Raw genomic sequence first — 18033 nt, forward strand, 5'->3', positions numbered from 1 at the left:
TTTAGTTAAACAAACTTTATTATTTGATACAATATTGAGTATAAAGAAACTGCTGCACGGTAGCGGAGTGCGGCTCGGTTCGCACCGCGGTTGCAGCTACCGTATACTGCAGAATCCACAACACTGCTGTACGATGAATGACACCAGTGCCCGGCAGACCTCATTCACTTACAATGGGGCACGTTGGGTTCCGCTGCAGTTTCTGTCATTGGACAGGAGGAATAGTGCTATACACACCCAGCCTCTAACAGCAGCACGAGCAGAGCCGCAGCAAACTGCCAGGAGGTGCAGAGCATGTGGTTCGGACTCCAGGCTGGGTCTGTAATATTCTTCATCTGCAATGACAGTTCATTTTTTCCCATTTTCAGATTTGCTGTCAGTTCACCATTCTGTGTACATGATGTATCGCGGCAGCGCAGGGGACGGGTTCATGTCTCTCCAATTCACCGCAGTTCATTTTTGCGCAGAGCGGTCCGGCTCCAAAAGCTCCTTTGTCTTTGATGCTAGTTGTTTGTCCATTTCAGCCGATAGATCATCAACCATCTGCTGGATCTGCAATGAATGGAGTAATTCAGTAATTCGGAATAATGCTATGGTATAAGTATTACGAGGAAGACTGCATCTAAGACATAATTCCTCCTTAAAGGTATATGTCTTCCGCCGAACACCAGTTTTTTTTTATCTAAACAGGCCAAACCTGGCGAGGAAGAAAAAAAAAAAACAACATATGTAGAAGTTTGACTCGGAGATGAGCTGTCGAGTCGAAGGGGCAAGCCGCCCTAGTCTCTTCATGGCTGCAGCATCAAGAGTGAGAGCTGCTCCCCATGCTTGTGTATAGGGAGAGAGCTGGCAGTCTTGATGACGCAGCAAGCCCTGTTGACTGAAAAGAGTCAAACTTCTAAGTACATATTTTTCTGAAAGGCGTAAGAGTTTCACAACAAAGCATACATGGGCCAAATGGGCAAATCGGTTCTGTGTTCATGCTGGCCAAACCTGGTGAGGAAATGCCGACTGCTTGCAGCTGCCACTAGAGGGAGCTTTCTGCATACTGTTATACATTGAATTCAATAATAACAAAAAAACTTTATTCATTAAACTCCTAAGCCCCCTAGTGCTAGCAACAAATAGGTCATCAACATTATGGGGTACATTTATTTAAGAGTGGCGTTTTCTATGCTGGTCTTAGAAAAGTGTCCCTGGAGTAAAATAACATATTAAAGAGATTCTGTCATCAGGTTCATGCGGCCCAAACTAAGGGCAATATGAACCGCAATTCTGGTTCAAATGCCTTTGCGAATTCCCCCATTGTCTGAGCAGTGGATTTAGAGCGCCGTATCACAAAAATGGAGCTTTGAATGCCAGAAAAACATACTAGTAATTATTAGGAAATTATAGTACCGGCGTTTCTGGTGGCACAATGTGGCACAATGTGACACACACACACGGGATCAGAAGCAGCACAGCACTGGAGATGAAGGACCTGTGATGACGTCACTGTCATCCTCTGCCCCTGATCATATGACGGTGAAGTTCATCCCGAGTGAATGACTTACATGCTCCGCCCCTGATCACGACGGTGATGTCATCAAAGGTCCTGCATCATTGTGTAGATTACGGGCGGACTACAAACCCACTGCGAATACTAACGAACACCTAGCCGGACAGTAGCAGTGTGTGTACAAAACCTGTGATGATGTCAGCGTCATGTGATCAGGGGTGGAGCATGCAAGTCCCTCACAAACCCACTCACTTATGCACGGACAGACAGGTTGTCATTAGTAGTTTAATTATGGGGTTTTTTTGTGCAGATATTTTTAATGACATATCCTCAGGACAGGTCATCAATAGTTAGTTGGCTGGGGTCCAGCAATTAGAACTCCAGCCGAATAGTTTATCGGGCACCCGCTGTCAGCTCCACAATACTTGGGGGTTGGAGCGAAAGCTGCTGCTTTAACCCCTGTGCAGTGGCTGTCACTGATTTTAATGAGAGCTGCACCTGCAGTTATGAGAGCTGGCCATGACACGTGTCGCAGCCAACTGCTTACACTCCGACCCCTATGTATTGTGGCACTGACAGCGGGGATTCTGAGCCGCAGACTCCAGCCAATCAACTATTGCTGACCTATCCTGATGGTAGGTCATCAATAGTATTTGCATTAAGCAGCGCAGAATATAGGATTTTTAAAAAGTGGATATTAACTTTAAAGGAAACTTGTCACCTCGCTAAAACACCATAAACTAAGTTATGGTGCTGTTAGGGGAGGGGACAGTGAGTCAGAGTTTGTTTTTTTTTTAAACTCACCTGCTCCCTCCGCTGTTCCTGCACTGTTATCTGGTGAAGAGTGCATGGTGCACAGAAATCTGACTTTTTTTAGACCGCCCTGTGTGCGCTCTTCCAATCAAGTCTATGACTTCTGAGTGGTGCGCGATCTTCAGCAGGTGAGGATGCGAGAACCAGGGAGTGGGCGAGTATAAAAAATATATCCTCTGGCTCCGTCACCTCCCGTAATAACTTCGCTTATAGTGCTTTAGGGAAGTGACAGGTTCTCTTTAAGTATAACACAAAAGAAAAAGGAAAGTTATTATTGTATTACCTGTTTTTCTATCAATTTAATTGTGTCTTCCGAAACTGAAGCCTTGAATTTCTTGACCTCCTGTAGGGCGCCGGAGCGGACCTTTCGTAAAGAATCCTTTGCTTTGTTTGTCAGCTGTTTGGCCAATTTTGCCAAATTCTCCCGATGCTCTCGACTTATCCTTAAGAAACGAAATATGCAGGTATAAGAACGATCATCAGACCAATCACACAGGATACATTGGAAGGGAGACGCTGCCACTCATATTCCGACAACCAAATGTTTCAGGCAATTCACATTAGCTTGAAAAGTTGTCAATGGTCGACAGAAACATGGGCGTTCCCGGTTTTGTCTACAAGCTGCACATCATGACATCACATTGCTGTGAACGTGACATCATTTATGTGCGGTTTGTGAACTATATTGTATAACTTACTCACATAGGCACTGGTACATGGATTAATGTCCCTTGTAGTTCTGGATTCAGGTTCATCTGACTTTCTCTTATAGCATCCATAACGGCATTAGCACACTACATAACACAAGCAAAGCAATTAGAAACATAAGGACATTTATCCTCTGTCACCCTGTAAGATAAAGTATCCCCGTTTGCAAGGTGCAGGACTCTACTACAGAGTGTCTGATACACTTACAAGGTGAACAGCACATAATCCTGGACGGTTTTCAAACCCCTAAGACCGGCTGCACATGGCAGAGTCAAATTCTGCATGCAGGTTCCCGCAGCGGAATCTGGCTGAGACCCTGACCGGCGACCCCGCGTACCTGCTTTTTCTATATTGTGGATACCTGTGGACACTCGCCGTCGGTCATGTACAGTACAGACTTTTTTTTATATTTGTATTTCCCACGCCGCTGCCAGAAGATGATGTGGATACCTACAGCCCATCCGCAATGTGAATTGCGGAAGGGCTAAGGGTCGGACGGCTTCCATTGGCTTCAATGGAGGCCGTCTGCAGCAAAATACAGCATGCTGCAAATTTTTCCTCTGCTGGCGGAATATGTAATTAGTCTCCGTGAGTGTGAAGGAAAAAGCGATTTTTGCATACCTTTCAATACATGGTATTTGCTGCGGATCCTCTGTGCGGAAGCCAACCGCGGATTCCGCAGCAGAAATCCGTTTGAGTGAAGCCGGCCTAAGATGCAAGAAACTGGGAGGCAAGACAACAAAAGCTTGAACTATGCGACAGGAAGTGGATTTCAGACTACCGCAGACCCCCGGAAGACCGTCGCTGGTCACAGCCATGCGCTAAGTGAGCAGAGCTGTAAAACTGCCGAACAGGAAGCACTGAGAACATTATATCAGGAGATCATCCCCTTTATGTTTTTCGTGGGATGGCATTTTTCAATGGCACCATTTTTGGGGGTAGATATACATGTATTGAAACATTTTCTTTCTGTAGGGGTGCTAATGGGTGTAGTGAGATGGCAGACTTTTGGGCTATTGATATGCCCCCAGCTGTCATAGCAGCCCACTGACGCTGCCTTTGCATTGCTGGGGGGCAATGGGGTAACGGAAGGAGACGACTCCCTTTATAAACCACTTATATTCCAGAGTCAGCGTTGACAGTGGCATCTGAGAGTCTAAATGTTGGCGTTATCTGTATGCCAATGCGGGACTCCCATGGTTATTGTACGGGCACATCTCCTATGCAATCACTAAGATATACACTGCATTGTGTAACAAGAGTCTTAAATGACCCTTAAAACCACCTCCTGTCTCATCACAAGTTTAGGCTGCATTCACACGAACGTATATCGGCTCGGTTTTCACGCCGAGCCGATATACGTCGTCCTCATCTGCAGGAAGGGGGGGGGGGGATTATGGAAGAGCCAGGAGCAGGAACTGAGCTCCCGCCCCTTCTCTGCCTCCTCTCCGCCCCTCTGCACTATTTGCAATGAAAGGGGGCGGGGCGAGGCTGAGGTCCAAGAATTAGCCACACCCCCATCCCCGCCTCTCCCCATTGCAAATAGTGCAGAGGGGCGGAGAGGAGGCAGAGGGGGCGGGAGCTCAGTTCCTGCTCCTGGCTCTTCCATCTCCCCCCCCCCTGCAGATAAGGATGACATATATCGGCTCGGCGTAAAAACCGAGCCGATATACGTTCGTTGGAATGCAGCCTTAAACTGCTTCTCTGTTTCATCTCCAATGCTACTGAGCTCCATTCTTAAGACTGACGGCTGTGTAAGGTTTAAGGCTAGGACTTTGATCACATGAAATCAAGTCCCAGAAAAAGTTGCAAGACCAACACTTTTCTGTAACTTACTGTCACACAACCGATTTACAGCGTTTTAAAAAATTGCCAAATAGCAAGCCATTGGCATTGCTGTCTATGATGGCAAAGTCATGTGTGCAACCAGAAATCCATATTTTGGATTTTTTTTTATAAGGACCAGTCATTGTAGGTCACAACACAACCCCGCTGACATTCATTAGTGTGACACTGTGACCAAAATTGTCATAGCCTTAAGTCCACTTTGGTTCATACATGATGAGTGAGTAGTACATTACAATGGGCTTCGAGCTGCAATCACCGCATGACTTACCTCAGGAAAACTTGCCATATTGATTACAAATAGCCGCGGAGACTTCAGGGTGATTTGTCCTAAATGACTTAATTGGAATTTTCCATCCTTTGTTTTTACAATTATGTGATCAAATGCACCTAAAAATAAATGATTGACGTTAGCCAACATGGTCAGACAGGCGTGACGCCATAAAACCTTCAGAGGCTGACAGAGAATCTGATATCCCATAACTTGTGTAAGGCCAAATATGGGTTTCACCAATAATCATGGGTGGTCTTCAGTATGGAGTATTATCACTGCCCCAGTGAGCAAATAATACTGCCATACAGTGAAAGATACCACCCTATTGTTGATCTGCCAGACATCATGGTGATGCAGAGGTCTTTCCACCTGTCTAAGAACTCGCCATTTACCCCGAGCCGTTCACTCCCTGTTCTGCTTTATCTACCAGGTCTAGAATTAAATACTCTGCTAGTTGCTGAATTGTTTCGTCTTCTTCTATCTCCCAGCAATATCTGCTTTGCATAAACTGTCTTACTAGGTAAGTGTACCAATTCGGCACTATGGCCACGGACCTTATTGTTTTCATCACTGTAGGCTACAAGGGAGGTGCAATTTCAGGGTTAAAAACCACAACTTACACTCAAGCGTTGTCAGATCCAAGTCTACTGTATGGTTTAACCCCAGCAGGTGGTCTCGCCTTCCTTTCTTCTGGCTTGGACACTGATCGGTTTCCTCCAGGGGCCTCTTTTAATTCTTCCAACATGGCTGCGGCTATTATGCTACTCAATACGCATTAAGTACTGGTGGTGCATCGGTTGTAGAAAGCATTACCTGCTGCTCTGATTGACCGCCGCTACCCAACAAGCAAGTAGCACGCAACAATGGAGCCTGCTGCGATTTGTCCTCCACGATCAGAAACCGCATTTGGTTTCTGCTCATAAGCAGGAAGTATCACTTTTCCATAGCATGATGTGGGCGATATTTGCTGCCGAACCCGGAGGCGGACGGCCGCTCTGCAGGATTCCGCAGTGCAAATCTACCCGTGTAGCAACCGGCCTGAAAGTGGTTTCATGCACAGAACTTTTTATTTCAAGCTGCAGTTTTTTGAACCAACACCCAAAGTGGATTCAAATAAATGGGAACTCGTGGCTGAAAAAATACAGAAAACAAACAAACGAAAAAAACATAAAAAACTACAGCTTTGTGTGTTAAACTACCATAAAGGTAGGTGCTCTCCTTAATCGAGAGACGATACCCTTCCTGGCCCACATCTATTAGGCCTCTCACTAGCCAAGCCAGAATCCTATTGCACACTGATGAGGGGCAATCACCCCAAAACAGCTATCTGTGTATGGATTCTGGCCTGGCTTTCAACTCCCAGTCAATAATATAAAGGCTTGTCTAAAATGTCTGATATTGACTTGCAGGGATGCTGCCTTCCAATAGGTGGCGCTGCAGAGGTATTGTTTGATCTTCCTATTTGCATATTTCCCAGAGGAGCATGGATGGCCTTATAAGTTTCCTCACACCATCTAGGTGCTCTCCCTAAGGAGAGCTGATACCCTCCCTGAACTACCTTAACCCCTTGAGTATAAACAATGGATCAGAAGCGGCGCTCCAATGGTGTACAAAGAATTTAGGGGCAGAAACAATGTGGAAAGAAAACTCACCGCAACTGAACCGGTCCAATGAAGAGGAAACCGGTCAGTTCATGGGTCCACTAAGGCTTTTCAAATCATTTAAGGTTGGATACGTTGGTGGTCCTAAGACATCCCCTAGGGGAGAGCAGCAGCGAGCGACTCCGAAACAATGATGTCAAGGAGGAGAGAAATGTAGATTCAAAAGGCAGAAAAACTCACTTAATGCGCTCCATCCAACTATATCAACAAATGGAAATCTTACTTGATGTGGGGTGCCTGGACTCCTGGCACCCCAATATCCAAAGGAGCAGGGAAATTCCAACGATGCAGGGGTTTTCTTCATAAAACAATTTATTACACACACAAAGGCAAATGAGTAAATGTCGCAACGCGTTTCGGCTTTTTGTAAGTCTTTTTCAAGATGCTTGATGCTGGAATTTCCCTGCTCCTTTGGATATTGGGGTGCCAGGAGTCCAGGCACCCCACATCAAGTAAGATTTCCATTTGTTGATATAGTTGGATGGAGCGCATTAAGTGAGTTTTTCTGCCTTTTGAATCTACATTAACCCCTTGAGTGGCGGGTTTCCTACCACCATGTCGTGCCCACCAGGGCAGGTTTTTTAAAATGGTCTAATCATTGAATTTCAACTAATTTTGCAGTTGCGTCTCAAGAGCCATAACTTTTTCATTTTTCCATTGACATGGCCATATAAGGGCTTGTTTTTTGCGGGACAAGTTGTGATTTTTTAAACAGGGGGGAGGAAAAAAAATGGGGAAAAAAGAAAAAAAGGGGCCATGTCATTAAGGGGTTAAATAATGTATTAACTTCCTTCTCTGGGTCATTACGACGCATGGATACCACATGTGTGATTGTATTTTTGATTTTTTTACAAAGTAAAGGGAGACAAGTGTTTTTATTATTTTTTTTATAATGTTTTCCTTTTTTTTTTTTTTTTATATTTTATTTTTTTGTCCCTTTAGGGGACTTCCACAGGGACCCATAAGGACCCCTGATCACATTCCGGGGGTCCGATGGTGACAGCCCTTTACATGCTGCAGTCACAGCCCTTTACATGCTGCAGTCACATAGACTGCAGCATGTAAAGGGTTAACACTGCAGAGATCGGAGGTTTTCTCTGATCTCTGCTGTAAGAGCTAGTACCTAGCTGTCCTCTGACAGCTAACAACCAGCTCTCCCTGCCACAGAGACCATCGGCTTGCTTCTGACAAGCCGATGGTTTCTATGGCAACCTGTAAACAAACCAGTGCAGGAGATAGCCGACATATCTGCAATATCTTCTGCTGGTTTTTCAAAGCCCTTGCTTTGTTCTCTGTAGGTCTGTGCAGGCAGAGCACACTGTCACAGCTTGTGGCATTGTGCTCTGCAGCTCCCATAGTGATACATAGCCCGGAAATCTTCCTTAGCTGTATCGCTATGAACAGTGGAGCTCGTCCCGGAAAATTTCCGGGCGTGCCACTCAAGGGGTTAAATGTTATGGGCAGGGAGCAGCCTGCAGATAGGTATATATTGTAGTTTGGATGACGATCTTCACTCACCTGGAGATGTTCGGATTGACAGGTTTTTGTTGAAGTCTTCCTTAAGACTGTCAAGTACATTTCTCATATCTCCTTCGACATCTTTCAAGTCGATAATGTCTTTGACTAAATCAGTATTTAGATTTACTCGGGCTTGTCCTTTAGTCTTACCTAAAGTCGAAGCAATAGAGTACACAAACGTCAAACATGTCGAATATGCAAAAGAGGAACATCCATACTAATATCAGAAATGCAAAAGTAACTCCGTTACCTTTTCACGGCTAAATGGATGAAGCGATTTTGATGACATTTGGCAGAAAGATAGCTTGCATCACGAGGAAGGACATAGGCTCTAGGGAGCGCGACAAGACAGATTTATGTGGTGATGAGCAGGCGCTGTGCAGAGAGGCGGAGGGGAAGGAGGTGCACATCATAAGCTACGCCTACATAAATGGGCACATGTCGTTGATGCACGTATGTGATTATGAAGTGCGGCGGAGCGGAGGGAAAGGGGGTGCACATCGTAAGCTGTGCCTCCCCAAAACAGGCAGACACGTAAGGGCAGCTATATGCCATTATTAAGCTAGCAGGGATACCCCGCGTTGCCTGGGATTAAAACTTGAACCAAAGTCACATTAACATGGATTGAGATTTTAAAGAAAATCTGTGTTGCCCTATAGCAACCAATCACAGCGCAGGAGCTCCTATACCCCTGAAGACGCCAGAGTTCTGGTGAAACACGTTGGGGGAGCTGGTCTTTTAGCACAGAGCCTCATGTAGTCTATCCTGCTATGCTTATGTCAGACTTAGTCGATCTGGCAGCATTTATCACACATGCAGGGATCTAATCACTTGCTACATCTTTAGCACATAGCAGTATACAGCTGCAGGGTAGCCGCACCATGTGCAGCAAGTGTTAGTCGTGACCCTGATATTTGTGCAGAATCAGCCCGGCAGGATGCTGTTTCTCTATTGTATTACAGTCGCTCACACTACATTGAGACTCTGATCTTTTTAACTCATTGCCACTATATATTACATATCAATAAAAGCTACTTTTTAAGGGGACTCAACCGTGGGTTTCAGCTCATGGTAAAGGCTGTGGTGGGATTGGCTACAATTTAACCCCAGTGGGCCCTTGAGCTCCCCCCCCAAAATTTGGTTTGCATTAGGAACTACAGAATGTGACCTGGATACAAGAGCATCAATGACCCTTGGTCACAATAGGGCTAACCAACTTTTATAGGATTATGGGAAAAAAAAACACTCTGCCGTGGTAATTTGCATAGTAAATGGCAAGTCACATACAAAACAGATAAAAGCTTTCTATGTCAGCTGTAGGGGACAAATACATAGATAATCCGAAAATAATGACATGAAATACCTTTACTGCTTTTTGTAGCAAGATGTCTGCTAAGAAGAGTGGTGTGATGATCCTGCTGCAGGACAACCAGCGAGGTCTTCCATAAGCACGGTGTGGCGGTACGCCTCAGCTGCTGCATTACAGGACAGAGTCGTCCGACACACTTTAATGCCATGGCTGGATCAAAGCTTCACCTGCAGACCGGAAAAGTGGAACTTCAGCCTCATTTACAGCTGCATGCGCACAGAGTGTGGGGACAGGGTGCAAGAACGGGGAGCGGGTGACCAGAGATCCTCGCACTCCTCATTCTCTCCCCTTTGAGCATCAAGTCCTGACAAGAGGCTCTTTAAACTGTGGATGGATTTTCACCTTTTCAAGCGAGGGGGTGAAATCCGCCATGAATCTGCACCAAAACCCGCATACAAGACTTGCAGATTCTGACACGGGTACAAGCACTGCGGATGGGATTTTAGAAGATTAGCAGCGTAAATTGACCTGCGGTGAGGATTTGAAATAAGCAGCATATGAATTCATGCTGAAGACTTTCCATGCGGATTTAATGCCATTGAATGAAAGGGTTAAATCTGCAGTAAATCCACACAAGATTCGATGTCAAGGTCCACCCAGTACCCATCGGGTGGTTTCACACATAGTGTGTTTTGGGGAAAATACCACTGCAATTTTTGAGACAGTCAGAATAAGATCGAGCAGCAAGGAGACGTCCGGCCTTTATAGTTTCCGTGGCTCTTTAACCACTTCTAGCTTTTGCATGCAAATCTGCAGCATATAAGAGACACCTTAGGCTAGGTTCACGCAGGGTGGATTTGCCGCAGAAGAACCGCTTCTGCGGCAAAACCGCTTCAAAAGGTTCTTTTTCGCTTGTGGATTTTATTGCATATTTTGGCCACTTTTTTCGGCTCGGAAAATCCGCAAGGGTTGTTTTTGCAACGCTTTTTTTACTTTTGCAGCGTATTTAAGTACGGATTTTGTTGCATCCATGGAGGCAATGGTCAAAAAAGCGCTGCGGAAAATACAAAAGAATTGATATGCTGCATATTCTAAAACTACGTCGCAACTGCATTTCCGTAGCGCAGAAAAATTCCACCCTGTGAGAACGGCTTTTTGGCCAAACACAGTTGCACTGCAGTTGCAGTGCGGATATGCAATGGCAAACCACAGCAAATCCGCCCCGTGTGAACCCAGCCTTAGAGTGCTTTACACGTAGCGTACCATTTTCGCTGTCAGTCCGCACAGGACTCTGCTGCAGATGTCACTCCTTGCACTGCAGAGCACACAGACGGGGCTCCATGCGCCGTCTGATGAGAGTTGTGCTCAAGTTCTAGAAAATCCGTTTTAACTGAAATGATCCAACATATAAGATGAAGGGATGACAATGTTATGTTCACCAGGCGTCCCGGAAATTACATGTTGAATTATAGCAATGTGCACGATTTCATAGTCATAAGTCATGAGATTAGGTTTAGATTGCAAGCTCTTGGGGCAAGAGTCCTGTCTCATGATCACTCGTCCCATATGGCAGAGCTCCAGAAGGTGACCAAAATAATCGCCAATGTGCCTACAATTTGGCGATGGCGGCAGTTTTTCAATGTCGCCATCTGCAACTTGTTCTGCCGCCTGAATAGAAGTGCTTTTTCTTCGGGGCCCGTCAGACATGTTTGCTTGATGGCCCACTGCCAGACCTGAAGGCTACTCTCACACAAGTGGATGTAAAGATGCTGCGTTTTACTATGCTCTAAGCTGCATTTTTGTGTTTTTAGTGGGGTTTTTTGCGCAGTAACAACGCAGGCAAGCAGGCTGATACTGTCACACTTTTTTTTCCCTCTCCCGGTGGTATAATAGCCTGCATGTAAAACGCAGCATTACGCATACAATTGCGCATTTACTATGTTTTTCATGCACCTCATTCATTTCAATTGCTGATTTAATGCGTAAAATACACGCATTTAGAACCCGCTAAGTAAGATTTTGCGCAAGTGAAATAGGCAACGCAAAAACGCTAGTATGAGAGGCCTCATTGAAATACACGGAGCTTTAGTGCTGCGCATTATACGCGGTAAAACAGCGCTTGTGCGAGAGTGGCCTAAAGCTGCGATTAGAAGATGAAACAGCAGAAGGGATGTCCTGGAACGTCTCAGCGCTCCCCAGGATAATGGAAGCAGCACGCTCATGGAGCAGAGGAAGCGAGACAAGCCCACGTGGGGGTCTGCGAGAAGGGGTACCGCTTGTGACCCTATATTATGTGTGTGGGAGCGACTGTATATTCAAGTAGGGGATAATGTGCGGATCAGTGGGGGTCTAACAGCTGAGACCTCCACGGATCCCAGGAACGGGGGCCCTGTGTCTCCTGCACTGAGGAGGAGAATGAAAGAAGCAAAAGTGACACAAGTGCGCTCCCGCTCCATTCATTTTCGATGGCACTGCAGAGACAGCTGAGCAGCAAGCGCCTGTGTATTTTTGGCAGTCTCATTAAAATAAATTTCGGTAAGAGATTGGAAAGGGTTAAACGGATAGCCATAAGTTTGCCTGTTTTTCCATTAAAAAGTACATATTTTGCGGTGTAAACTTTTTTCTTAAAGGGGTATTCTGGGAAAATTTTCCGATTGATGACAGACGGGTCAGCTGATTCCTGGGGCCGCTGTCATCATAGGGGCCTAGATTGGTATTACAATATGAACTGCGCTACGATCAGCCTTTCTGCTGCCTGCACTGACTGCGACCTCAGAAATCAGCTGATTGGTGGGGATCTGAGCAGCGGGGCCAATCATCTATTGATAATCTGTCAGTCCTGATTTCTTTTCACTGTGAATTCAATAAAAAAAGAGATTGTTTAAAAAATAAATAAATAATTAAACTGTTCGTCATCAGTTGAAAAAATTAAAAATAAATATCTTTTAACCCTTTCCAATCCAATTTGTATCCTGGTTTACCTAGGGGGCTTACTCTTTTTCTGCCGTTATACAACGGCACTATAAGCTGGCTAAAGCCAGTACTGCATGAGGTGACACGTTGGATAGGCGCCGACAGCAGAGAGGCTGGCAATATACAGTAAGAGAACCCCGACGGACGTCTCCCAACATCAGAGCTGTACAGCCTTAAATCATAATGTCTTCAGAGGTCAGACAGTGGATTGGAAAGGGTTAAATAAAGCCTTGCACTCCCCTTTAAGGGCCTGCTCACACGGCCGCATGGTCTTCCATGAAATGCACACGTTTTTACAGATGAAAACATTGCGTTTAACGGACCCACAGACATGTTTAGCAAGTCATACGTCTCTGTGCAGGGTTTTTTTTGGAGGTGGGGGGGGGGGGGATTAAAATGCGTAGGCACCTGTGCTCTTCTGTCCCACAAAACACAAAGAGAAAAAAAAAAAAAAACTATGAAAATGTGTATTTTTTAATAATACAGTCAATGTAAACCGTATCGCTGTACGTTTATCGTATGTTTTTTGTGTTCAAGGGAAAAATAAGCGAACACCGCATATTTTCCAAATGCAAACATACGCTTAAAACGCACGGCTTTTTACACTTTTTATCCCCATGTATGTCTCTGACATACTTGAAACGTACATGAAAGTGCCAGTGCGAACGAAAAATATGTGTTACTATACTTTTTTTTGTAGGGCCAAAAAAAAGCGCGGCGCGCTAAATGTTTCTATCCCACAAGAAAAGAAAAAAACCCCTACAGGAACTTAACTCTTTCCAATCCAATTTATATCCTGGTTTTCCTAGGGGGTTTACTCTTTTTCTGCCGTTATACAATGGCGCTATCTGCTGGCTAAAGCCAGTACTGCATGAGGTGACACATTGGATAGGCTCCGACAGCAGAGAGGCTGGCAATATACAGTAAGAGAACCCCGACGGATGTTTTCCAACATTGGAGCTGTACAGCCTTAAATCACAATGTCTTCAGATGTCAGACAGTGGATTGGAAAGGGTTAAAGGAGGTGAAAAGTAGTCAAAAGGTTGCATTTTTGAACTAGGAATCACCATTTATGGTGAACAAAAACATGCATTTTTGTATTAAAACGCCCATGTGAACAGCCACTAAATAAGGCTCAGTGGAGTTTGTACTAGTTTGTATGTACAGAGCTAATGCCCTGGAGGCAGAGTCCTGTCCTGGGGGGCAGTCCTCCAGCTCGGTCCTCCACGCTGCCCCTCTGTACTCACCTCTCTCACCTCCTCAGGGCTCTACACTGGAGCCGTGACGTCACCCCAGCGCGACGGCAGCGAGTCGCGTCGCCGCCTGCTGACGTCAGAGGTGCTCGGCTGTAGGATGTTCGGGAGGCTGGAACGGAGCGGACGTTTCCGGGTAACTATAGGCCGCTAGATGGGCTATACTGTGTAATACTGTATGGATGGCTCCTATATAGGGGGAGGGGGAGAAGCCGAAGGCGGCCCCGGATAAGCGGGTGCCCCGGCAGGACGGTACCGCATTGGTCTGGTTTGGGGGAAATGGACAAGTAACATATAGAAACCGCCGTCAGTGAGGCACAAGGCCGTGATAAGTGTGATGTTATATCAGGTGATGACAGCTCATGGGGATGCAATAATAACCTGCAGTTCTGCTGTAGTCACCAGTAGGAGGCGCCAGAGGGTGACAACATCTTCCCATTACTGGTGACAGCTGATACCCCCAATTAAAGGGCTTTTCCAGGCAGTTTTTATTGATGACCTGCCCTCGGATAGTGGGGTGCAGGACCCCGACCGATCAGCTGCTCCGCCAAAATACACAGTACGGGCGGAAGCCGATCCCTGCCGATCTATTATTGGTGACCGATAATGACGATAGGTCATCCAAAAAAAAAAATAGCCAGGAATACCCTTTAAAGGGGTTAAAGTATTTTTCTGTATGCGTACGGAACGTGTTCAGCATGGATGACGAGCCGCCCGTATTATAACCTCCACATCTTAAAGGAATAGTTCCTACAGTGCCCAGCAGATCCTGTTGGCACGCAGAGCGCGGAGGAGACATCTGCCCCCTGCCGTAGGAGCACACACGGCGTAAATATGCAAGTAATTTCATCCATGCTGCCGAAAAACTCAGTGTAAACTGACCGGGGAGCGGATGTTGGGTCTGCAGCGCGCCAATTTGTGCTGCAGATTTCACCCCTGCAAATGAGCAAGTGAAATCCATAGCTATGTGTATACGGATTTTACAGCGGAAAACACGTTCCGCGAGAACTTACCTTGTGGCGCGGTGACAGACTGACGGATTTTGGCCCCCGTTCTGCGCCTGTAGAATACAAGAGTGCGTCCTGGCCAGACCGCGGGTCTCCAGACTCAAAGTCCGGGCATCATATATTGTTATGGCGTTCGGGTCAGGAGACCCGCGGTCAGGCCAGGACGCACCTCCATATTCTACAGACGCCAAAATCCAGCAGCGTGTCAACCGCCTTATGGGAAAAAAGGTTTAGGTCTCATTTGGACATGTACGATGCGGCCGCGGTTCAGAATCCCACGGCTCTAACCGCCAGTGCTTGGAGATGACCATAGTGTGAATGAAGTCTATACGGATGGTTTTGTCCTCATTTATGGCAGTGAGGGTCCTACATGAGGGGCTCCAACTTATCACACGTTTTTGGCATAAGTGTCTACAGTTACGGGTCCCTTTAAAAATCTGCATCCTTCCCCGCAAACCGCATGGAGTTCAGCTGCGCTGAGGATGAATAGGATTCTTCAACAATCCCCTTCACTTCAGTGTAACCGCAGGGTGTGAATACGGACAAAGGGCAGTCTTCGCCCCCATAATATGGAGTAGTGTCTTTGGCCCGACTGCTGGTCAGAGCATCATAGACCCCGGTCAGCTCCACGGTCAGGTTGAGACACTGTAAATACACCCGTAGTACACTGCCGTGAAGCTGGCCTTAGGGCGAGTACACACACTGCGAAATTGGGGCGGACTTTCTGCAGCTTAAATTTTTACCATTGTGACGCCGATCCCCAGCAGGCTTCACCCCTTCAATTGGAAAATGGGAAATCTGCAGCGGATTCTTGCCAAAATCCACAGTTAAAACGATGCTGCGAATTCAGTACGTGTGAACATATCCTCAGCACCTGGACCCCCACCAGCCAAAACTTCTGACATGTCAAAAGTTTGTAAAAAGTTTATTTACCCTTTAAGTCACAACCATGAAGTCAAAGCATAATGTACATTTCTATGGTGAGTCCTGTATGTATAATATGGGAGCTATGGAAGTATATATAGGCCAGGGCTGAACAAATCTTAACGAACACAACGTGAAAAGAAGCCAGAATTTCCAATGGGTTAATTGTTAATTTACATGAGACTTTTTTTTGTTTTTGTTTTTGTTTTTTTTGCGTGTAGCAAGATTGAAAAATCACATTATGCTCTATTTTTGGGCAATTCTGTTCAAGAATCATCCATTATTTCCTATGGATGTCTGAAAAATAGCAGCAAACCTGCCTGCCATAGTGTGATGTGGTTTTTGTTTTTTTTTCATTATAAGTATTCAAATATGCTTTTTTCCCGTGCGTGCAATGTGATGTGTTTTCATGCAAAATGCATCATAATCGCAAAAAAAACTGCAGGTTTACAAGTACGATGTCTGTTGGATTTTCCTGGGCGGAAGCCCCACTCGCCCGTGTGAAAATAGCCTGAATTGACCTGCAGCATGTCAGTGGTTTGCTATGGGTTCACCCTTTGCTCTGCATTTGGTGTGGCTTTTGCCACTGCGGATTTTCAGCAGAATCGAGCTCAGTCCCACAGGAACGTACCATTAGAAATGTCCTACTGTCATCTCTCACACCGGCTACTTTTTACCGCAGTTAGCAATGCAATGCTCCTATGTATTTCAATGGGGCCTCGTAGAACCCGCACTCGTACATTGCCTTTCTACCGCTGTGATTTTCATTTGCTGTCTGTTCTATTTTTCTGCATTTTCTAACGCACCTCATCAGCCATCGCAATGATGGGGTGCATTAAGAAGCACTGTCAAGCGTAGAAACGTGTTCAAAAACGAGACTTGAAATTGCCATAAAATGCTGTGGTTTCGAGCGGCGTTTATCTGAACGCATCTCTGCTTATCCCAGCCAGCTTACAGGCAGGATGGTTTCACACTTGCATTGCGGATTCTGCTTTCCTGCTCCGTTCCGGGAGCACAGAGAGCTTACAGGTAGCACTTTTTCTTCTAGTATTTTCAGCCACGTCAGTGACGGAGCCTCTAACGGGAGATCCCAATGCAGATGTAAAACCGGTCTCATTTATTGTTTTTCCAACCACATCTGCTGGAAGTTTGTTGTAAACATTTTAAACTCTTTCAATAAATATTTCCTGACGTTGCTTCTGATTTTCCCCCAAATAATCTCAGATTGTGCCTCCTTGTTCTAGTGTTTTAGCTTCTTAATAAATAAACTTCCTTCCTGAATCTTATTTATACCTTTAATATGTATACAGGTTTCCGTCATGTCCCCCCTCTCCCTTCTCTCCTCCTGTATCATATATAAAGGTTTCCATCATGTCCTCCTCTTCCTTCTCTCCTCCTTTACCATATATAAAGGTTTCCATCATGTCCTCCTCTCCCTTCTCTCCTTCCGTACATATATAAAGGTTTCCATCATGTCCCCTCTCTCCCTTCTCTCCTCCTGTATCATATATAAAGGTTTCCATCATGGCCCCCTCTCCCTTCTCTCCTCCTGTAACATATAGAAAGGTCACCATCATGTCCCCTCTCTCCCTTCTCTCCTCCTGTATCATATATAAAGGTTTCCATCATGGCCCCCTCTCCCTTCTCTCCTCCTGTAACATATAGAAAGGTTTCCATCATGTCCTCCTCTCCCTTCTCTCCTTCTGTACATATATAAAGGTTTCCATCATGTCTCCCCTCTTTCTTCTCTCCTCCTTTACCATATATAAAGGTTTCCATCACGTCTCCCCTCTCCCTTCTCTCCTCCTGTATCATATATATAAAGCTTTCCATCATGTCCCCCTCTCCCCTCTCTCCTCCTGTAACATATATAAAGGTTTCCATCATGTCCTCCTCTCCCTTGTTTCCTCTTGTAACATATATAAAGGTTTCCATCATGGCCTCTTCTCCTTTCTCTCCTCCTGTAACATATATAAAGGTTTCCATCATGTCTCCCCTCTCCCTTCTCTCCGTCTGTAATATATATATAAAGGTTTCCATCATGTGCCCCCCTTCCTTCCCTCCTCCTGTAACATATATAAAGGTTTCCCTCATGTGCCCCCCTTCCTTCCCTCCTTCTGTAACATATATAAAGATTTCCATCATGTCCCCCTCTCCCTTCTGTCCTCCTGTAACATATATAAAGGTTTCCATCATGTCCCCCTCTCCCTTCTGTCCTCCCCCACATATATAAAGGTTTCCATCATGTCC

The 18033-nt window shown here is 45.6% G+C and overlaps 2 protein-coding genes across 2 annotated transcripts in view; one reads left to right on the forward strand and one right to left on the reverse strand.

Moving 5' to 3' along the window:
* MRRF (mitochondrial ribosome recycling factor) lies at positions 1 to 13896 on the reverse strand. Its single transcript, XM_066580822.1, has 7 exons — positions 13847 to 13896; positions 9681 to 9853; positions 8318 to 8467; positions 5136 to 5254; positions 3014 to 3105; positions 2595 to 2754; positions 1 to 552 (listed from the first exon to the last, which is right to left on the reverse strand). Exons 2-7 carry the CDS (start codon positions 9832 to 9834, stop codon positions 454 to 456), a joined length of 774 nt encoding a protein of 257 aa, XP_066436919.1. The 5' UTR covers positions 9835 to 9853; positions 13847 to 13896; the 3' UTR covers positions 1 to 453.
* Positions 13885 to 18033, forward strand: part of RBM18 (RNA binding motif protein 18) — a 26990-nt gene continuing 22841 nt past the window's right edge. Inside the window, exon 1 of the mRNA XM_066580823.1 lies at positions 13885 to 13988. The gene's annotated coding sequence lies outside the window, so the exon portion shown is untranslated. The remainder of the gene's footprint in view (positions 13989 to 18033) is intronic.

The sequence above is a fragment of the Eleutherodactylus coqui genome, chromosome 10 (genome assembly GCF_035609145.1).
Source record: "Eleutherodactylus coqui strain aEleCoq1 chromosome 10, aEleCoq1.hap1, whole genome shotgun sequence".
In the NCBI taxonomy this organism is placed as follows: Eukaryota; Metazoa; Chordata; class Amphibia; order Anura; family Eleutherodactylidae; genus Eleutherodactylus; species Eleutherodactylus coqui.

Coding starts and splice junctions, on each gene's coding strand:
- MRRF (XM_066580822.1), bottom strand. CDS start 9,834: ATGGCATTAAAGTGTGTCGGACGACTCTGTCCTGTAATGCAGCAGCTG. Junction 8,468..9,680: donor TGCTACAAAAAGCAGTAAAG/GTATTTCATGTC, acceptor CTTCGACTTTAG/GTAAGACTAAAGGACAAGCC. Junction 553..2,594: donor TTAAATTGATAGAAAAACAG/GTAATACAATAA, acceptor CATTCATTGCAG/ATCCAGCAGATGGTTGATGA.